This window comes from Jatropha curcas, chromosome 10, assembly GCF_041381405.1.
Source record: "Jatropha curcas cultivar XTBG-Jc1 chromosome 10, XTBG_Jcur_1.0, whole genome shotgun sequence".
Lineage (NCBI taxonomy): Eukaryota > Viridiplantae > Streptophyta > Magnoliopsida > Malpighiales > Euphorbiaceae > Jatropha > Jatropha curcas.
Window position 1 is genome coordinate 1,260,063 of NC_143160.1, and position 21,711 is coordinate 1,281,773.

The following is a 21,711-nucleotide window of genomic DNA, read 5'->3' on the forward strand; positions in this document are numbered from 1 at the left end:
CCCAACAATATATGCTTGCTATACTATGGCTGTAATATAGAATTTTCAATTTGTAACAGCAACCCAAGAAAGAAAGTGGAAAGAAGAAGATAGAAAAAGTAAACGAATTTCTTTATGAGGAGACTTAACTCTTTAATTTTTGTTTTTGGCATGTTATGTTGGACTGCGGAAATTGCGGTTGGTTGGTTTGGTGTCAACGCGTTCATTTGGTGGCTTGGGGTCAATCAATAAAGCTAACACGTTGAATAAGTCTTTCTTGATGTGCCAATAAAATTGTAACGGTTTACGCTGCATCGGAGTTAGCTGTCAGTAATGTAATAATGGGTTGGATTAATCTTCCAGTGAGCCCCTTTACATGGCCCTATTCAGAAGCCCAATCAGATTTATTAGCCCGAAGAACAGAAGCCCAATCAGACATAAAAGCCTGCAGAACAGAAGCCTAATTAGACATAAAAAGCCCAAATTAATTTTTCTGAAACCCAATTCTTCTTCCCGTTCCGACGCGAGTTACTCCTATTTTTTTTCTCTCTGTAATCAAATCAAAGCCTGAGCAATACTCGCGCTTTCTAATCTCAATCAAAACAATCCCCATTTCGAAGCCCCTCGCATGGACTCCCTTCAAGCCACCTACCGAGAAGAAGAAGAAGATGACGATGAAGAAAAACCCACTAGCCATGGGGATCCTTCACCCGCTGCCACTACCGCCATTGAACTTGCGGAACATCGGAATGATACAGAAGAACCACAAAACGACACGGAAACTTCTCAAAACGGCGACTCGACCAAAAATCAAGAGCCGTTTGTATCTGGTCTCTCTGAATCGGACCCAACCACCTCCAACGACACTGAAAAGCCCACTACTAAATCCCCCAAAGTAGAGGATATGGAGGAAGAAGAAGATGAGGACGACGATGAAGACGAAGACCCACCTCCCAAAAAGCAAAAGCAACTCTCATCTCTGACCCAACAGCAACGAGAAGAAGAACCCACTACCATTGACGAGAACAACAATGGCAATGTTGTGTCGAGCGAAATTAAGACTCCATCCACAACGCAAGCAACAACGAAAAAGAAATCTAAGAAAAAGAACAACAACAATGTGTGGGTAACGAGATCTACCCGTAAAGGCAAGAAGAAAACCAAGCCTAATCCCCAGAATACTCCTGCTGAAGATACAGTTTTGATAACCCCTGTCCCCAGATTCCCAGATAAAAGTGACGATACCCCAGACATGAAAATTTGCTTATCCAAAGTATACAAAGCTGAGAAAGTGGAATTGAGCGAAGACAGATTGAGTGCTGGAAGTACAAAAGGGTATAGAATGGTGAGAGCCACTAGAGGTGTTTGCGAAGGGGCATGGTACTTTGAGATTAAAGTGGCGAGTTTGGGAGAGACAGGGCACACTCGTCTTGGATGGTCAACAGAGAAAGGGGACCTGCAGGCGCCAGTTGGATACGATGGGAACAGTTTTGGGTATAGAGATATTGATGGGAGTAAAGTGCACAAGGCATTGAGAGAAAAGTATGGGGAGGAAGGGTATAAGGAAGGGGATGTTATTGGGTTTTATATTAATTTACCGGAAGGTTCATTATATGCTCCTAAGCCACCACATTTGGTTTGGTATAAAGGGCAGAGGTATGTCTGTGCTCCAGATGCTAAGGAGGATCCTCCTAAGATCATACCTGGTGAGTTCATGTTTTTATTGTTTATAACTTAGCATCGTTTTGTTTCAGTATTGCTTGTTCTTTAGTATGTGTGTTGTTATATGACCTGCGCAGCAGTTGTTACATTTGAAGATATTGCAGCATAATGATAGTGTTATCATTTCTTAAGCTATTCCTTTATTCTGGGTGCTTTTAGTGGCTTGATAGTACTGCATTTGTTTTGAGCTGAACAAGAACATTCTAGGATTAAGTGAAGTATCCCGACTGTTAGTTTTACTTCTGTATTTTCCATCATTGTGAATATTGTGGTAGATAATGTTGTTTTTTTACCATCCTGAATAATATGTTAGTCACAATGGTGAATCTCTAATTGCAAAGGAGATGCAAATGAAAATGTTCAAAACTTTTATCCCTAAAAGCAGGAGGATTCTTGCAGTAAACTAGATAAGCTTATGGCATGTATGGGATGGAGATTCCCTTAATATTTGCACTTATACTTAGGGATGACAGTGTCAGTCGCAATAAGTGTTTAGTGTTTAGAAAAAGAAACGAACTTTTTTGTATGAATCACAGCCTCTGAGGTTCACTTCCTTGTAAAGTTTCTTCGACTTGGCAAATTTCTATTACATTCTTAAAATTTGAGAGCCAACAAGTAGTTGTACAGGTGAGTACTTCGCATGACTGAATCTAGAGAATGAAGTTGGTTGCAGCTTAGCGAATGGATGTGACTTCATTTGCTTTGCAAGGGGTGTTAGAGTGATTTTAGACCCATCTTTCATTTTAATAAAATGCTTTTGTTTTCCAGGATACTATCCCCCTGGTATTGCCATCTAATGAGATTACTTGTTTGTGACATCATAAATATCAATCAAAACAAACCATCACAATTGTTCTCAAATCTGCTTAAGCTTTTTATTCAAAGAGAATGTGAAGCGTTCTCATCTCTGTGCATTTGCTCCTTCCCTTCAACTTTATCTGAAATACGCATTTGTAAATAACTGGTTGAACTAATGATGTTTTATGCATAATATTCAACTAACTATATATTATATAAATATAAAGAATGGACTGTATCTTACTTGTATTAGGAATGAATGGTAAGGCAATGGAAGAGTTGTCTATCATGTTAGAAACTAATTCTGAAGTGACAAAAACTGATTGTAGCTGTCAGCTGAACTATTCAAGGTTTTGCATGGTGAGCTAAATCTGCTAAATTAATCATGAAGTTTGATTAGGGTTGTTGTGAATGCCTAGAAAGATGAATGTATGCTGGGTTTGACTCGATTTTCTCTCTCTCCTCTCAGATCACTAGAGATCTACTCAATATAAATTCTATCAACACATAAAAACTATATTTTTTCAATCTGACTGCCAAAGTAATGTACTATCTGATGATAGTACATTTTAAATTTTTCCTATGATATATACATTTGTCTGCACTTTCTTGCGCTGGAAAGTGGTTTCTGCAAGTTAAGTGTAGCCTTGCTTCTGTTGTACTTGTCTTGGATGCTGGGGGCATCTAGCTGAGGAGTTGAATCGTGCTTGAATTTGGAGTTGTAGCCTTAACCAATATGTTGATGAAATAATTATGTCTTTGTGTTGGATTCTATGAGTATTTTGTTGAAATTTTCTTAGCAAGCATGGTTGATCCTTTCTGTAACTTGGGGAAGCTAATATGTAATCTATGCTTCACATTTGGATGCCATTATTTGCCTTTTTAAGGAATTACTGTTCTGCCATGCAGGAAGTGAGATATCTTTCTTCAGAAATGGGGTATGTCAAGGCGTTGCATTCAAGGATTTATGTGGTGGTCGTTACTTCCCTGCTGCTTCAATGTACACCCTTCCAAATCAACCAAATTGTGTGGTCAAGTTTAACTTTGGACCTGACTTTGAAATTTTTCCTGAGGATTTTGGTGGGCGTCCAATTCCTAGGCCCATGTTTGAGGTTCCTTATCATGGGTTTGATAATCGTGTTGAACATGGGGTGTCCAATGAGATCAAACATTAACTATCTGACTATCTGTGAAGTTGGGAGATTAATCCAAGTTTAGCATTCTATTTGTAATTTTGGTTAGTATTAAATTAGAACTGACAGATGAATTAATTGATTTGTAAACTCCAATTTTCTTTAAAAGAGAGAAAAAAAAGAGAAGTTGATTTCTATTTATGAAATGTAATGCTGTGGCACAAGCCTGATGATCTATTGACAGAGTTTCTTGGTATTGGATTTCTGGTTTTTATTGATGATGTAAGTTAGCTCACTTCAGTATTGCTGAACTGGTTTCCCTGTTTATACTGAAAGCATAGTAAATTTTTTCAGAGTTCTTATTCAGACTGAAATGTCTAAGAAATTATGACACATACAATATAAGTTTTCCTCTTTACTTGCAGTTCTGATATTATTATTTCAGTATGGGCTTTTGTTTTTGTCATAAAATGATGAATATGTTTTGCTCTCCCATCTCAGAGATGACAGATACATTCTGTTATCATTTTTGGGTGGCAGGAGAGATCAATTGTATGTATGTTGGTGCTTTCTAGTATCATACATATGAAGATAGTAATCACTATCTCTCATTGTGCATGTACTTAATTGCTTGTGTTTTGTTTATTTCTCTGTTTTGAAAAAGGATTAGGATGGTTCCTCTTTGTGGCCAATATGGTATCTGACGAAACTACTTTTTGTTGATACTTGATAGGCAGTGGCTTACCACTTTCTTGAAATTGATAGACAGAAGATGCAGATGAACTAATGGATTGACTGTGCGTAAAATTCAGGTTTGTTTTATTGCTTTTATATGAAATTGAGATATTACAGCTCAAATGTGGGTTCAAATGTATCCGTTTGATAGAAAATATTCTTTTCTATACTGGACCCTATTTTACTGCAGTATGATTTTTTTTTTTTCCAGCATAACCATGCACTGTTTGTGGTAATCCGATATCTGAAAATATTTTTGCATGCATGCGTGTCAATTCCAGACCATGAACACATTTTTCTGATTGCCAAAAATGAGAAAAGAGAAGATAGTACTTGAATATTTGTTTGAATTTCGCTCCTTAACATGTATTTTTGTAATACCAATATAGAGTTTGAATGTAACTGTAATATGTTTAATTTGGTGTTGCTGCTAGTGAATCGGAGAGTTGAGACCCTCCTGAGAAGACAGAGAATGGAGAGGTTGGTGCCTCAGAGAAGGGAAGGGTGAATTTTTCCTGAAAGATGGCCTCTTCTTCATATGTTTTATAGTTCTCCGGGAATATAGCTTACGGAACACAGGCAAAGTTCTCTCCTTGAATTTGAGAATGGCATAAAAGAGAAGTCTGAATGCTATGAGAATCACCACAATAGCAACTATGTCCCACCATTTTGAATAATCAACTCTAATGCCGAGCATGGTTGTGAGAATAACTTCACCTTTCAGTTTCGGGCTACCCGGTACTAAAGGATCAAACTCTATCCCAATCAAGTCATTCTTGTATGCTCCCTGCATTTTCATTATAGCTATGGTGAATGAAAATATGTCGAATTGTTAATGTAACACGTAGGTGAATTTCATTGATGTTTTATTCTGAGCAGATCAATGTTATGTAAACAATATTTAGAGGAAATTACAGGAACTGCTGTTGTGAAACTACCTGCAAGCCCCATGCTCCAAAATTGATATAAGAAATCGGGTATCGCCAAAAGACCTTGGGAAGATCAGGCACCATACGGAAGAACCCAGAAGTCATCATCAGGATTCCCTGAAAACAAACATTAAAGATGTAACAAATTTTGTGAAAAAAGTTATGAAAGGTTTGTACATGTGAAAAAAAGTTTCTTCTTAACTATATATCCAGCTCCAACAATGAGTCCCATTAAGAAATTAGGAACGAGCGAAGCTATGGTCATCATGCAGCTCTCTACTGTTGCTATGCTGGTGGTAAGGTCAACGCAGTTATACACAAAATGTGAAAATTCAGGTCTAAATTTCCCCATGTAAAACGTAATACTTGCAGTAGCAATGGACATCACAGACAAGTACGGAAACGAAGAGAGGAAATTTGACAGAATGTATACTCCAACCCCATAATGCCCGTTCAGCCTTTCTTTATAAAATACCTGCTTAAACAGCAAAACAAGAAAAATCCTGATTAATGAAAGATCTATATGAGAAAAAGAAAAAAAAAATGGAAATTACCTTGAGTTCTTCAATGAAGGAAGGGAAGCCTCCAATGGACATGAAAGTCATAAATCCTGATATGAATCCTCCACAAGCTCCACGAGCTAAGATTGAAGTGTAACTTCTTCCGACATCGTAAAAGACAGTGCCAACAGAAAGAGATAAGGCTATATATATACATATCCTTACCCGGTAATACCCTATATCTCTCCACATGTTAATGAAAGATCTCTCTGTCAATGTCGAAAGTTGCTTCCACCAATTTGCCTGGTTTTCCCCCTTTTTAGTAATCTCAAGCCCTTTCTGCAGCACGGAATTCATGCTCATCAACAAACAATTCACAGGGTTAATTAATTTTATATACACATAGCAAGTGCTATATGAAGATGCTTACAGTAGCTAAGATCTCTTTAATTCTGGCTTTTGACCTTGCTCCATAGCTGGAGGACCTGTATTTCTTAATTAGAACCGTTTTGATCTCGGCTGTTGGTAAATGTGCCAAAGAATCTGATGATATTCGAATTTCCTGGAACTGTGAAAACCAGAAATCAAATTCTAATACATTAGGCATTTCTTTTTTCTTTTTTTTTTAAGTTTGCACATGTCTCCATGCTCAGGTCAGAAGCGACGTAAAGCTCTTTTAACAACGTATTTTTCTCATACTAGAATTGTCAAGTTGTGAGTTGGAAGCTCAATGTAAACCAAAAATCCAAAAAAGAATTAGTGAAAACTGCACTTACTCTCTGAGACCCAATAAGAGTTGCAGTTACATGATCAAAATCTGAATTAATACACCGTAAAAAATGATCAGAAGGATTTCTTCTACTCGGACAGGGGAATCCAGCTTCAGCAAAAAACTGCAAGATTGGAAAAAAAAAAAAAGTTAACTAAGCAGTTAATTTATTTATATATTAAGAAAAACAAAAGAAAATAAAAACTTTGACCTCTACTGCAAGTTTTGCTTCTCCAAAATAAATAGCATCGCCACCAGATAACAAGAAAAGATCATCAAAGAGTGCAAAAACTTCACCACTGGGCTGATGAATCGAAGAGATAACTGTTCTCCCATCGCGAGCTATATTTCTAAGAGTTTGTACTACAAAGAAAGCAGAGGCACTGTCAAGTCCACTTGTAGGTTCATCAAGAAACAAAAGATTTGGCCTTATTAGAATTTCAAGCGCAATGCTCAATCTTTTCTTCTCTCCACCACTTATTCCTCTCAAATGCCAGTTTCCAATCAGCCTATCTGCACATTCTTGAAGACCCAATTCCACAATTGTTCCTTCTACAATGCCTTCAATCTCTTCTCTGCTCATGCTGCTTGGAAGCCTTAAATGGGCGGAGAAAGTCAGGGTTTCTCTAACACTTAGAGTTCCCAACAATGTATTTTCTTGAGTTACATAAGCCTGAATTATTGCAAAAAAAAAAACATAGTTGATCCTTTAAAATTTTAAATCATGAATTTTAGAATCCTAAATTAATTAATTAATTAATTAAGAAAAATTTAAATAACTTACAACATCACCATAGCCCATTCTCTTGTTCTTTCCATTAACCAAAACATTTCCAGTCATGATAACATTTCCTGAGAGTCTACCTGCAATATTTAATATTAATTTCTATATTATCATGTGATACTTCCTTCTATGAATTCTAGCGCAAAAAGAATTTTTGTTTATAAAAATTTTCTGTAACGAGATGGAGAAAGCATATGCACATGCACTGGTAATTAAAAATTTTTAATATTTTTTAATTAATTTTCAAATATTACAACCTGACAACAAAAAAAAAAAAAAAAGAATTAAGCAATTGATTATCATTAATTACCATTAAGGAGTTGGAATAATGTGGGCCTCACTAGAAGAGTTTGACTAATGGAAAGCAAGAATGAATAGAAAAGACTGACTAGTCCCATGAAAATATGGGATTGGTTGGGTGGATAAATTTATTATTATTAAATAATAATAAATACTCTGATAATGACTCCATACATATACTATTAAGGCTTTAAATACGGTAGAGGTTATGGGGAGGCCACGTGGCATAATCTCCTTTCGTCCGCTGTAAATAATTAAAAATTCTTCCAACATATATTTGTTAGCAGCGTCGTAAAGTAAAGGTAATTCAATTGGCATATAAAAATAAAAAGAAACCAAATAGAATTAAATGTACTGAAATTTATGGATAAAAAATTTTAAAAAAATAAAATAAAATCATGCATGCAAAACTTAAATATTCTTCACTAGATACAGGAGAATTGATTAAATTTAAATTATAATATATATTCTTCAATAAATTTTCTAATAAAATAAAAAACCAATGCATGCAAAAACTGTAAGTGGAGGTGTCAGTCAGCTATTGGATTTATACACCACTCCCAAATCAAACATCTAAAGTTGTAAGTGAGAATTTTTCCAACCTCACCAATTGCATTAAATCCTGAGCTCCAGAGCCACACATCTTCTATCAGACCACTAAATGCAAACTCAAAAATTATGTTATGAGGGACCAGCAAAGCCACTGGCTATTGAGTTAGAATATTTTCTAATTTCTAAATCACTCATCAAGGTTAATTCTTTTTTGGGATCATAAAAATTTTAAATAATAGATATTTAAATATGATTTTCTAAGATTATTTGAAATAATAATAATTAACAGTCCTTATTGTTTTATGGTATTATCAACTTATATATGATATAAACACTACGTATTTAGGATTCAAGAACATGCAATTTTTGTGAAGCAATTAAACCTACAATGCTGTTTTTGTTTCTTAACCACCAATTGGGTGGAACTTTTTTACAATATTGAATTTGGTCTCGATTCAGGATTTTCACTAGATATTTTTCAATTTTTGAAAATGATTGTAATATTATTGAACTAAAATATATTTAGTTAATTTAGATTTTATTGAGCTTCAAACTCGAGATCTTCCTGTTTTGATAATTAATGAATTTTAATGAAGTTATAAGTAATTATCAAATGATTAGAAAACAAAAAATCTTTCTCAATAGTTAATCAATATGATTAATGGTTCCGTATCTGTGAGAACATGAAATGAAGAAAGAAAGAGAGAGGCAAGGTTGAAACCTGCTAATGCATCCAGAAGAGTGGATTTTCCAGAACCAGAAGGACCCATAATAGCCATGATTTTACCAGGCTCTGCATATCCATTAAGTCCATTAAGCAACCTTCTTGTAGGTCCTTTACTAAAATTTGGTAGCACTACTGTTAAATCTTCCCATACCAAGTACATAGATCCTTCTCCTCTTGTTATACCTACCTCCACATCTGCACCACCACTTCCGCCGCTGCCGCTGCCGCCGCCATTACAGCTAGTAACTTGCTCTATCTCCATTATGTCCAGCCAAAATTCTTGATTCTGAAAGACAACTTATGAAAAAGAAAAAAAGCAAGATGGGTCCTTTTTTTTTTTGGTGTATGGATTATAATTAAGTAGAAAAGGAATACTCAAGTATAGTAAGTATAGTGAACAAACTTGTAGCACTATAGACAGAAGAGAGAAGTGAATATATAGAAGGGAAGTTGGTCACTGGTGAGAGCTGAGAAGGTAGTAATGAAGTTAATTTACTTGGATAATAACTATCACGACCAAACCAGATCTATCTATCATTATAGCTTCTTAAATTAGTTGCAGAGTTTAGAAAGACAAATAGATATTGTAAACCTTTTCCATTTTCTTTCCTTTTTTTTTCTTAATCTTCCTCAACCATATTTTATTACCGTTTCTAGTATTTTTGACATGATCAGTAGCAATCTTGCATGCAAATCATTCATTTCGTACTCAATATATATATGTATATATATATTCATTAACCACAATTAAGGGAAAAAAAAAAAGATTCTAAATATTATTATTTTGTACCAGTCCAACTGCAAACTAACTCTTCAATTAGTTTGGCACTTTAAATTTAATATTATGTAATTTTTTATTTTACACTGAGTTTGGAAATATCTCTTTGCATAATCCTTATCGAAGATTGGACAGTTGCCACTATAAAGTACTTTTGAAAAGTTTTCTCATTAATATCTGTTTGCTGTGAAAATTAGCATTCAATTGCAGTATGGAGGGGCGGAGCTCCATAGGGGCTGAAGGGCTTTCGCCATCCCAAAAAAAAACCTTTTTTAAAAGAAAAAAATTATGAAAAGTACGTATTGATCCTTAAAAATATAGAAAAATTATATATATATACATATAAATATATGCCAATTTCAGAATATAAACCTCACCAAACTTTTGCTAGCTGGCCATGTTTTTATTTATGGTGATCCTTTGAACCTGCTGTGTCATGCATTTGCATATATTTATTGAAAGGGAAAATGATAAAAATGTTGAAACATAATCCAACATAACTTAATTTGTATATTAAGGAATAATAGATGATAATTAATGAAAACCTCTCGTGATATTATATATTAATTATCATTTGACGTATGAAATTATTAATTTTTTCCTATTTCATAATCCCTTCTTTCTATTTAAAATTTTAGATCTACAAATTAATTAATATATATTTTAAAGAAAACTGCAGGAAATGAAAATTGAGAGCAATAGTAGCTAACCAGTTAAGGTGAGCAGGTGAACAAGTTTTCAAAGTCTCTCCCATCAATGCATTCACATGGAGGATTGGACATGATAGTAACTCCGAGAGCGATGTATTTAAAACTTTGAAATACAAAACAGTTATATACAGTACATACCTTCAGTTCTCAATTGTATTATGGTATCACGATTTGGGATGACATGGAATATTCATTTTTCTTTTGCTTTTTTTTTTTTTTAATACTTAACAAGCCAATAATTTTAAAAAAAAAGAAATAGTACTGTTGGCAGGAAGAAGAGAAGACAATTAATACAGGGTTTGCCAAGCCTTTTGACAGCTAGAAACCGCGTATGTATATAGTTTTGGTATAAGCTATAATGGCATTCCAGAAGTATATGGGACCCATTAGTTTCTTTCTATTATTATTGATGATAATATTTCATGCATACAATGAAAATAAAAAAGAGATTTCTTTTCTTTTCTATTTTTTCATAGAGAAGTAAATATTTTCTTACCTTTACCTACACTATTTGGCTGACTGTTCAAAAGTTCATGTATGCAAGAATCAATCTCATTTATGCTATTTTCTATAATAAGAAGCTTCAAGCAAATCTCTGCATCTTTATCTGTTTGTATCATTGTATTTCAAATAATAGTAAGTTACATAAAATGTACTGTTAAGAACAAAGGTTGCTTTTTATCTTTAGTGCTTCCTCTAGTGGAGAGGAGAGTTAAGACCCTCTTGAGAAGATAGAGAATGGAGAGGTTGGTGCCTCTTGGAAATGGAAGTAATAGATGTTAACTTCCTGAAAGAAGGCCTCCTTTCAAGTTTTTGCAAAGTTCTCTTTGAATATATGTCCTTCACTATTGGTGAAGCTCTCTCCTTGAACTTGAGAACCACGAAGAAGAGAATCCGATAACATAGAAGAATAAGAAATATAACTGATAAATCCCACCATTTTGAATGATCTAATGGAACTCCAAATATATTTGTCACGATGAATTCGCCAGTCAGTTTAGGCCCGCCCTCTAGAGCATCAAACTCCAGGCCTAGGAAATCGTTCTTGTAGGCACCCTGTGGTTTCGGCAACAGCAATCGATTAATAAAAGAGTTTAGTGTAATTAGTTGATAAGTTTATCTCAGAATCACCTGAAGTCCCCATGCTCCGTAATTGATATAAGAAACCGGGTAGCGCCAGAATGGCTTGGGAAGATCAGGCAGCAACCGGAAAAAGCCAGAGGTCATCATCATGATTCCCTATGTGGATGTGACAGAAGATTAAAATGCCGTTTAGATGACACCATATGATGAAAATATATAATAAGCTTAATAGATGACTTCAAAGTATTTTGATCTTACAATGATTCCGGCCCCAGTAACAAGTCCAGTTAAGAAGTTCGGAACTAAAGAAGCTACAACCATCATCAGGCTCTCTATAACAGAAATGCAAGCGAAAATATTGAGGCAGAAGAATGCATAATGGGAAAATCCCGATCGAAATTTCACCAAGAAAAAACATATAGTCCCAGATAAAAGCGCAATTGCGAGCAAGAACGGGAAAGAAGAGAAGTAGTTGGAGAGGATAAACACTGTAACACCATAATATCCATTAAGCTTTTCTCGATAAAAGATCTGTTTTATGGAAAGGAAAAGGCATCAACAACCTGGAACAAACAGGTTTGTGTTATCCAAAATCAGGTTATATAATAATCTAATTATTACCTTCATTTCTTCAATAAAGGATGGGAAGCCTCCAATAGACATAAATGTCATGAAGCCTGTTATAAATCCACCACAGGCCACCCTAGCCAAGATTGCAGTATAGCCATATCCAACATCATGATAGATAGTACCAACACAGATAGAAACAATTATGTAGATTGCTATCCTTGCCCAATAGTATCCCACATCTCTGGACATGTTCACAAAAGATCTCTTGGTCAATGTTGAAAGTTGCTTCAACCAACTTGCCTCACTTCCACTTTCTGTTTCAATATCAAGTCCTTCCTGAATGATGTTTTGAATAAGTCATATGCTATTTCAAAAGGCAGTTGCTTTTTTACCATTTTTCTTAATCAGCCAAAAAAAAAAGAAATATATCATCAAAAGAATAAAGGGGGTTACAAGCTAACAATAGAACATGGCCCAGAACATATCAGGTGCTGAAAACCAAGAAAGAAGCCATAGACAAAAAGCTTAAGGAGTACCTAGAAAAATGAAGATCCAGTATTCAAATAAACCAAAACACAACTTAAAAGACTATCAACCATGTTGCTATCAAAGAGTTCTCACATCAGCAATGTTCATAGAAGTTTCTTTTTTGTTTTACAGGACGTTGTCAATATGCCAAATTCATTATTACTTGTCAGGTTGTAAGTAGCCAGTAACCCTGAAACTTGTTGAAAGAGAAACTTATGTTTCTCAATGTTTCTAGTAGTGCAATACAGCACGGGCTAAAGCAAGAGAAACTTATGGTTCTCAATTTCAAAAGCAAGCATGGAAACATAGCCAAGACTAGCACAGTATTATCCATTTTTGAAAAGCATCTCAAAATTTATAAAATAGAATCTAGGCAGTATTTAAATGTTTTTAAAAAAAGAAAACGATTAAAACTACAAAAAGCTCAATTCCAATTGCTTACAATGGCTGATATTTCCTTAATTCTGGCTTTTGCCCTTCCTGCATAGTTTGAGCGCCTATATTTCTCAGCAAGTCTTGCTTTGATCTCTGCCGTTGCCATATTTAGCAAAGGATCTGCTGATGCTGGAACATCCTATAATTAAGCCAGACAGGTTGTACTCAAGCATATAGTATGTCTTCAAAAAAGAGTAAAAGGTGATTCCATGGCTGAAGATGGAAAATGAAGGCAGCTTGTATGCACGTGTGCTGTGTTCGTGCATGTGTCCACGTGTGAGAGAGCATTATTGTGCTGGCTAGACATTCCAAATTGAGTTAGCTGCTCATCTTAACGCCACTTAAAATAACACTAGATTCCGAGTTGTAGGGTTCTTTTAAACAATCCTTTTTTTCCACTCCACATTACCAGGGGCATCAAGAGTTCAACAACTGGAAATATCTAGAAGTTCCAAATTTTAGGCAACTCTCTGTTTTTGAAAGAAAAGGAATTATAAAACCAGTATTTGATTGTTTTGGAAATGTTGTCGATTTAAGTTATATGAAGTAAGGTGAGAAGTTGGCCTATTAGAGCCGTGAAAATCACCAATTGGTAAAATCTCAGTTGCCAATAAATTGGTGTGAAGGATTGAGGATTTCAATTTTGAACTTGGAAGAGCTTGCCACAGGGTGTTCAGCATCGGCTTGCTGATAATATTATTTTACCAAAAGAGATACCAAGAAAGATTAATAGCACATATTGCAACAACCATGGACTAATGGAAAGAATTGCTACTCAAATATCACCAAAAGACCTGGAATTGATACATACACGAATTCTCTGGGATCCTTTTAGCGTGGCAGTTACTGTATCAAAGTCTGAATTTATACAACGTAAGAAGTGATCAGAAGGATTCCTTCTACTTGGACATGGAAAACCAGCTTCAGCAAAGAACTGTGAAAATCAACACTCAAATTAGAGATTAATGAATCAATTTCAGCATTATCATATTTATATATCAATAAAATCAACAGCTTACATAACAAATGGGAAAATTTTGAAAAGTTTTAAGACTTTGAAGAGTGTTTGCCTCTTATAAGGATAGACTAAAGATGGCGCTAATATCAAGATGTTAAATTGTAAAGCCATGATTTTTTTCAGTAACTGTTTCATACCTCCACAGCCATCTTTGCATCTCCAAAGTAAACAGTTTCACCTCCAGATAGTAGGAAAAGATCATCAAAGAGTGCAAATACTTCACTACTTGGCTGGTGAATTGAAGAGATAACTGTCCTTCCATCACGAGCTATATTTCTAAGAGTTTGAATTACAAAGAAAGCCGATGCACTGTCAAGGCCACTGGTAGGTTCGTCAAGAAACAAGAGCCGCGGCCTTGTGAGGATTTCCAGTGCAACGCTTAGTCTCTTCTTTTCACCACCACTTATGCCTCTCAAATGCCAGTTTCCAATCAGACGATCAGCACAATCTTGCAGACCCATTTCCATGATTGTACTCTCTACAACATCAGCAATCTCTTCTTTGGTCATGGAAGTTGGAAACCTCAAATTTGCCGAATAAGTAATGGTTTCTCTCACTGTAAGAGTTCCTAACAATACATCCTCTTGTGTTACGTAAGCCTGAAATTTAACATTAAAAAAATATTATGAGTAATACATTCAATTGAGCTACTAAAACCACACTTCTGATTACTTTTCTGTAGTCTTTTCAGCTTGGAATTAATAAAATTTCATATGTGGATATAATACTTAAAAATCTGCCTGTAGTGGTACTTACAACACCAGCATTCGACCTCTTCTTCTTTCCATTAAAAAGAACATTTCCAGTCATTATGACATTTCTGGAGAGTCTACCTGTGACCAAAAGAAGAATAAGTAACTCAAAATTTTATATCATTTATAGAGCTACCCACTAGTAAAAATAATGCATGATATTTCACCTCTGATATAATCTATGCATGATATCTCACTCTCTTTCTTTCTTTTTATTTTTGAAGGTCGCAGGTCCAGATCCTACCGATTTTGCGCATTTATGATAAATTTAAAGGAATGACTATCGTCTACCACTGTATAGCTCACTAACATTCTAACCATAAAGCCTTAAAAGTAACCAAAAAAGAGTTTTTTTTATTTTATTTTATTGCCAGCTCTTCTTGAAGTGGGGACATTTGACTAAAAAATACACAAGGCAAACCAGCCAAAATTGACTAAATATGTCGGTTGCAAAAATTGTTGAAAAGTTAGACAATATACATCTTTGGCCCGACTTAAAGACTCCCATAAAAGAATAATTTAAAGCAACAATTAATTCATTCAACTACAACACCGTCCACACATCCCGTATCAATGCCATGAATTCTAGAAATAGCCTCACCAATATACTTATAACTTCCTAAAGCAAATTAGGGAATTAAAAACTGAACGGGAAGACAAAAAGACATGAGATTAAGCTACCAAGCTGCTGGTGGTAAGTAATTTTCATCAGGTACTCAGTGGTCAGGATAGGCCACATCCCACTGGTCCCTGCTTGAACCAAAGCATTTAACTTTTAATAATTATTTGGTTTTAGCTGGCCATGCCAAACAATAGAAGTTTTGGATCAGAACATAGAGGGCATTTTAGTAATCAGAAAAAAAAAAAAAAAAAACTATCTGGTATGTCGTGGCCATGCCTCTCCTTCAATACATAAATGCTAGTCAATTGTTTGCTTGTAGGTATGGTACCGTATGAAATAAACACCATAAAGGCATCCTCCTCTCTAACCCTATAAACTTTTCAATTTGAATTATTAGTGGGATTCAATCAGACGTACCCTGATATTAGATTAACTAAATTGATTAATTAAGCTAACCAACATCAACCCCACAAATTTTGAAATATGTAGCAATTAATGCTCTGCACAGAAAAGTTCACACTAATTTTAAAATGGACTCGTTCCATGCTAAGTGACAAAGATGATAATCCATTCACATGGATCCTTGGCTTGACACTATTTTTTACAATTGAATGTATTGAAAATTTCTAGCAGAAAAATTCTGTCTAAGAAGTGCAAAATGCGGAAACTAGAACATAATCTCAAAACACAATCAAGGACAAACTCAAATATACTTAACAACTGAACGAACAAACAGACAAAATGAAGAACAAAAAACCCATGTTTTGCACGGAAGAGACGGAGGAAAATCATAAAATATACCTGCAAGTGAATCGAGAAGGGTGGATTTTCCAGACCCAGAAGGACCCATAATGGCCATAATTTTTCCAGGTTCAGCAAACCCACTAAGCCCTTGAAGCAACCTCTTCGTGGGTCCATTTCCAAATTTTGGCAAAACCACAGTTAAATTCTCCCAAACCAAATATGTCCCTCTTTCATCTCCACGGCCAAGGCCCTCATTATTCTGATAACTGATATTGCCACTACCAGCACCACCACCTGCAGCACCATTGGTGCTAAGACTATCAGTTTTAGTGCTATAACTACTGCTTGCCGCCTCTATCTCCATTATTTCTGGCCAATTACAAAAACTGGGCTGTTACGTGAAGAATAAGAGAAAATGGAAAGAACATATATGCCTTATATAACAAAAAATTCTTTGAAGAGTATTGGGCAGCTAGTGATGACTGATGAAACATAAAACAACAATCACCAAACAACTAAATCATAAATGCTGCCCCTGCTCTGAATGGAAAATTATCAATTAAGAATGGTAAAAGAAGAAGAGATAGATGGAGAGATTTTAATGGGTAGGTGTCTGAAAGATATGGACATGTACAGTTGGCAAGTAAGGGAAATAAATGCGAGCTATGTGTTTTATGAATGAATGAATGAGAATGACATGCAAGTTGCTCGTTCATGTAGTTTTTAATTGTTATACAGACCTTTCAACTGTCAACCCTCCTTTTAACAATATTAATAATTATATGTTTACAAAGCTAAACTTCATTTTTATTAGATTTTTATTTGACAATAATTATAGAAAATCATAAGTCAATTGCCTAATTTTAGATTGTCTGATTTGATAGTTCAAAAATTTATTATTGTTTACATTTTATCAAAAAGGTTATCATGATTTTAAGTGATCTCTTCAAAAAAAAAAAAAAAAAAAAAACATTCTCTAATTGAAAAACAAAAATAAGTTGACTCTAATGATTGAATTGTAGACTTAATAATTATCGCTATTGAATTTCTTTTGGTGAGAACGGATTTGATTAGCCCTTTAGTTGCATTTTGCAACCAGAAATTCACTTCTTTTGCTGCTTCTTCAGCCTAACCAAATAGAAATTAAAGTTCAAGCCTTTTTTCAGAAAAATCACTTCATGCAATTCTTATGCACAAAGAATCAAATATTAAAAGAGGAAATATAAAAGAATAGAAAGTAAATTGTTGTCAAAATCAAGGTATTTGACATCAGCTTTGTAAAAATTCGTAACAACGTCTCTTAAAGAAGGCTTCAAACTAGTTTTTGATTAACAAAAGCCGCGTTAGACATAAGCAAATAAGGACCTCCATCGTTAGATGGATTGTTATCCAAACAGCTTCTAGCTTCAAATACTTTTCATTGGTTTCTCTATACTTTTTGAGCCCCAAAACCTGAGTAGCTCTTCCAAGAAGTGCCCTTTCGCTCCTACAGTCACTATGTTCAATAGAACATTGATCGATAGCGGAGAGCATATAAAATTCTTGTATTCTTCAATTTTTACATTTTCTGTAAAAGAAAGGAGAGCTCGCTTTAGAATCTGTAGGCTAGAATCCATTGCCTCTGCAACTGGTTTTTGATCATCGGCGTTTGAACCTATTGTTGTAGTTGGTCCTAGGGTTTTCGCTTTGCGTGCGTTGTTTTTCTCCGTGTCAGCCTTTCAGGGTCTTATAGAGCACATACGGGTAAGTCCAAAAAATTAATCGGATTCGGGTAATCCGATTTGAATCAACCCATTAGTTTCCGGTTGGGCTGGTTGGCTTGTTAAGATTGGGTTTACTTCTAGAATGAGGTTGGTAAAGGGCGAGGCCCTAAAACATAAAAAAAAAATATTTAATTTTCCCTAAAAATTTCTTTTTTTCTTTAATTGACCCCTTTAGTTTTAAAAATTTTGTTCGGCCTCCCTAATTCTAGAGTCTGACTCTCGCCATAGTCAGAGTTGGAGGGCCCCACCATTTCTATATCTTATCCGCAAAGCAGGTTATAGCTTTCCGCAGACAGGCCCACATTACACTAAAAACGGACAAAACAAAATAAGATAAACGGTTAAATTAGCAGAAGACAGGATCATGAAGGATTTACACTACTCTCTGTCAGTCATAAGTAACTTCACATCCCAAACAAGGATAAACATAACCGCAAAATCACACTATTAGAAAAATAAAAATAAAATTAAAAATTCATACAAGCTTATTTGGCGAGCCAGAAAACAATTTTACACTAGATAATGATCAAAATTCACAACTACCACCGAACTTCCTTATGGCTGACACGTACTGTCCGGACTGTAAGCGTCCTACGGAGGTCGTCTTCGACCATTCCGCCGGCGACACAGTCTGCTCCGAATGCGGCCTCGTCTTAGAGGCTCATTCCATAGACGAGACATCTGAGTGGAGGACTTTTGCAAACGAGTCCACCGATAACGACCCTGTCCGTGTCGGCGGCCCTTCAAATCCTCTTCTCGCTGACGGTGGTCTTTCCACCGTTATTTCTAAGCCTACCGGAGCTTCTGGTGATTTCCTAACCACTTCTTTAGGCCGGTGGCAGAATCGTGGTTCCAACCCTGACCGTTCTCTTATTCAAGCCTTTAAGACTATAGCTACAATGTCTGATAGGTTCGTTTCGTTTCTTTATCCGTATTCGTGTATTTAATTTCCGTTTGTTTCTTGAGAAAGTAAGCAACCTATCTGCTGCTTTTATCTTCCAAAGTTAATTATTATATATAAAATTAAAGAAGCTGCAAAATGTAATTCACACATTTAAATTTTTCAGGCTGGGCCTTGTTGCAACGATAAAGGTATGGAGAATTCAGTTTACCTTAAGAAAGTTTAACAGTGATTAGTAGTTTTTGGGGGAAAGGAAAATATTTAGTTTGAGTAATTAATCGTCTAAGTGATAATTAAGAATCTATACTCTTCACTGAAATAAGTAATTATTAGATTTGCTGATATTTCTGTAATTGAAGGATCGAGCTAATGAAATCTATAAGAAAGTAGAAGATCAAAAGCCTCTGAGAGGAAGGAATCAAGATGCAATCTTGGCTGCTTGCCTTTACATTGCTTGTAGACAGGAGGATAAACCTCGCACTGTCAAAGGTAGAGCTTTCCATCATATAATCTTTTGCTGTAATATATGCCTTTCGACAGTCTCCGAATCTTTAACTTAATTTCTATGTATTAGAAATATGTTCAGTAGCTAATGGAGCCACAAAGAAGGAGATTGGCCGCGCAAAGGAGTATATTGTCAAGCAACTGGAAGTAGAGCTGGGTCAATCAATGGAAATGGGAACTATCCATGCTGGAGACTTTCTGGTGAATCAATTTTTCTTTTTTGATTAATTTTTTTAAATTTAGCCTTCAGTATTAATCTTACTATAAGAATTTTCAGAGAAGGTTTTGTTCTCATCTTGGGATGAACAATCAAGCAGTTAAAGCAGCTCAAGAATCTGTGCAGAAATCTGAAGAGCTTGATATAAGGTAAGATAAAAAGGTTTCATTCTCCAATAACAACCAAATTGTATCTTTTTTATATGATTTTACTGATACACTATAATATACAGGCGAAGCCCAATATCGATAGCAGCAGCAATAATTTACATGATAACTCAACTCTCCGACGACAAGAAACTTCTAAAAGGTAAGAATTTTAGAAATACAACTTAAACTTAATATGCTTAAAGTTACATCATTTCTGTATTAATGGGTATATATAGCAGAGTCCTGTTATATGGTTTGATATGTAGATATATCGCTGGCTACCGGAGTGGCGGAAGGGACTATAAGAAATTCTTATAAGGATTTGTATCCTTATGCTTCAAGGATTATACCAAGCTGGTATGCAAAGGAAGATGACCTTAGGAATTTATGCAGTCCTTAGAACATTTCTTAGTTTTGTGCAGCATTGGTTTTTGAAGTTAGATGCTGCCATTGCTTCTGTTCATTAATTTCTAGTTCACAAGTACTATTTAGTCATTTTTGGTTCTAACTTTGTACCACTCAAACTGAAATTGTAGCCAAATTAGCTGTAGTCTTGACTGATAAAACTGCTGCTATATTACCTTTTTCATTATGTTTTTTAAGTCCAAGGAAAATTATACTTTGTGTAATAATGGCTCCTTGCTTGAAGCAGATTGACTGAAAAACAAACAATGACTTCTGATTAGGTGGGTCGACTGTATGAATCATTTGTTTTCATTTCTGCTCTCTTCATAGCAGATTTACTGAAATGCATATGAAATTTTATGTTTCCAAGTTTGATACGAACAAAATATTTAGTTTACTGAAATGAATTTAATTTATTAAATCAAAACTTATCATCATATACAGGAAAATTTTTACTTCAGAGCACCAAGCAGGAAATCTTTAGATCATGCTATAGTTTGAAGTTGGCCCAAACATCGAATTTAATCTAAAAGGGTAAATGGGCCAAGACTTTTAATAAGATATTTTAGATTAGGTTAGCTTTCTATCCATTTAGGTTTTGATATTTTGACACTTTTTAATTTTTTTACTATACTTTTTGGCTTTTATTTTGTTGTAACTTTATTTTTATTTAGATATTTTCGCTAAACTCCTTTAATTATTCTTTCTTTCAAAATATAAGTCGTCAAAAATATTTACACGGAATTAAGAAAATAATTAAATCTCTTAAATTACAATAAAAATAAAAGTAATTTTTATAACTTATAAAAATAATTATTATATCTAATGTAAATAAGAGTAACATTAAAAAAATTTTAAATATTTTTTCTATTTTTGCCTTGAGAACTTATTTTTTTTATTCAGTCTCCCTAAAATTTTTTTGAAAAAATTTCTTTTGCCCTAAATTTGATTTTTGGTTCCGCAACTGTATAATATAGTAATTAAATTACTAAGAAATCAGTAATACGTGACCACTTGATCCTAATTTTACTTCAGACAAATGGGATTTCAATTTTCAACCCATTACTGAATTGGAGTTTCATTGCCTTGGTTAAAGGGAAATTGATCAACCCTACCAACCAACAACCTTTTCACTAATTAGACCAAAAATTTTCAAAATTGGAAACTTAAAGACGTCATTAATGAGGTTAGTTAAAAACAACAATAATAATCAATAAAAAAATTATTTTTTAAATAAAAGTAAAATTGAGATGCTAATATGGCTATTTGTGAAAACTTAGTATGAAATTCAAGGACTAAAAATAAATTATAAAAAATTTTTGGAGTGATAATTTGATATTTTAAAATATATATAAAACTTAAGGGAAAAAAAATTGAATTTTGAAAAATTAGATAGTTTATCCTTATTAGAAGAAAGAAATTTTTTCATTAACAAGCCATTGAATTAGCGAAAATGAATAGTAAATTAAGAATTTAAAGTTTGAATATTTGGAATTTCATCTTGAGAGTAGTTAAAAATTCAATTTGATTAGTCTTTAAATGTCAACCACCACCCTACAGGCTATAGCTAACGAATTTAATATAGATTAAGTTTTTTTCATTAA

The 21,711-nt window shown here is 34.5% G+C and overlaps 4 protein-coding genes across 9 annotated transcripts; 2 read left to right on the top strand and 2 right to left on the bottom strand.

Annotated features, from left to right (window-relative positions):
* The first annotated feature begins 496 nt into the window (after positions 1 to 496).
* Positions 497 to 5,301, top strand: TRO (histone H3K4 methyltransferase TRAUCO). 3 transcript variants are annotated; one of them, XR_016322953.1, is made up of 4 exons: positions 497 to 1,685; positions 3,409 to 3,736; positions 4,366 to 4,444; positions 4,802 to 5,301. XR_016322953.1 is itself a non-coding variant. In XM_012234640.4 (2 exons), exons 1-2 carry the CDS (start codon positions 608 to 610, stop codon positions 3,672 to 3,674), a joined length of 1,344 nt encoding a protein of 447 aa, XP_012090030.1. In that variant the 5' UTR covers positions 497 to 607; the 3' UTR covers positions 3,675 to 3,998. The 3 variants fall into 3 exon arrangements, 1 of the variants encoding a protein (XP_012090030.1); XR_016322954.1 differs by having other exon boundaries at positions 4,370 to 4,444; XM_012234640.4 differs by lacking the exons at positions 4,366 to 4,444; positions 4,802 to 5,301 and having other exon boundaries at positions 3,409 to 3,998.
* LOC105648300 (ABC transporter G family member 15) lies at positions 4,680 to 9,530 on the bottom strand. Of its 2 annotated transcripts, XM_012234641.4 has the most exons (9): positions 8,923 to 9,524; positions 7,350 to 7,429; positions 6,777 to 7,238; positions 6,573 to 6,689; positions 6,227 to 6,364; positions 5,851 to 6,135; positions 5,499 to 5,771; positions 5,306 to 5,413; positions 4,680 to 5,154 (listed from the first exon to the last, which is right to left on the bottom strand). In XM_012234641.4, the coding sequence occupies exons 1-9, from the start codon at positions 9,188 to 9,190 to the stop codon at positions 4,798 to 4,800; spliced, it is 2,088 nt and encodes a 695-aa protein (XP_012090031.1). In that variant the 5' UTR covers positions 9,191 to 9,524; the 3' UTR covers positions 4,680 to 4,797. The 2 variants fall into 2 exon arrangements, with proteins under 2 accessions (XP_012090031.1, XP_020540699.1); XM_020685040.3 differs by lacking the exon at positions 5,499 to 5,771 and having other exon boundaries at positions 6,022 to 6,135; positions 8,923 to 9,530.
* Positions 9,531 to 10,952: 1,422 nt separating this feature from the next.
* Positions 10,953 to 16,715, bottom strand: LOC105648301 (ABC transporter G family member 12). The gene is made up of 9 exons (XM_012234642.4): positions 16,226 to 16,715; positions 14,807 to 14,883; positions 14,188 to 14,649; positions 13,844 to 13,966; positions 13,040 to 13,171; positions 12,121 to 12,405; positions 11,758 to 12,030; positions 11,548 to 11,655; positions 10,953 to 11,472 (listed from the first exon to the last, which is right to left on the bottom strand). The coding sequence occupies exons 1-9, from the start codon at positions 16,530 to 16,532 to the stop codon at positions 11,113 to 11,115; spliced, it is 2,127 nt and encodes a 708-aa protein (XP_012090032.1). The 5' UTR covers positions 16,533 to 16,715; the 3' UTR covers positions 10,953 to 11,112.
* A 1,671-nt stretch (positions 16,716 to 18,386) lies between these two features.
* On the top strand, positions 18,387 to 20,304 carry LOC105648303 (transcription initiation factor IIB). 3 transcript variants are annotated; one of them, XM_089726586.1, is made up of 7 exons: positions 18,387 to 18,841; positions 18,999 to 19,023; positions 19,192 to 19,321; positions 19,419 to 19,537; positions 19,614 to 19,702; positions 19,786 to 19,862; positions 19,969 to 20,304. In XM_089726586.1, the coding sequence occupies exons 1-7, from the start codon at positions 18,489 to 18,491 to the stop codon at positions 20,100 to 20,102; spliced, it is 927 nt and encodes a 308-aa protein (XP_089582712.1). In that variant the 5' UTR covers positions 18,387 to 18,488; the 3' UTR covers positions 20,103 to 20,304. The 3 variants fall into 3 exon arrangements, with proteins under 3 accessions (XP_089582712.1, XP_012090036.1, XP_012090034.1); XM_012234646.4 differs by having other exon boundaries at positions 18,389 to 18,841; positions 19,407 to 19,537; positions 19,942 to 20,079; XM_012234644.4 differs by having other exon boundaries at positions 18,392 to 18,841; positions 19,407 to 19,537.
* The last annotated feature ends 1,407 nt before the right edge of the window (positions 20,305 to 21,711 follow it).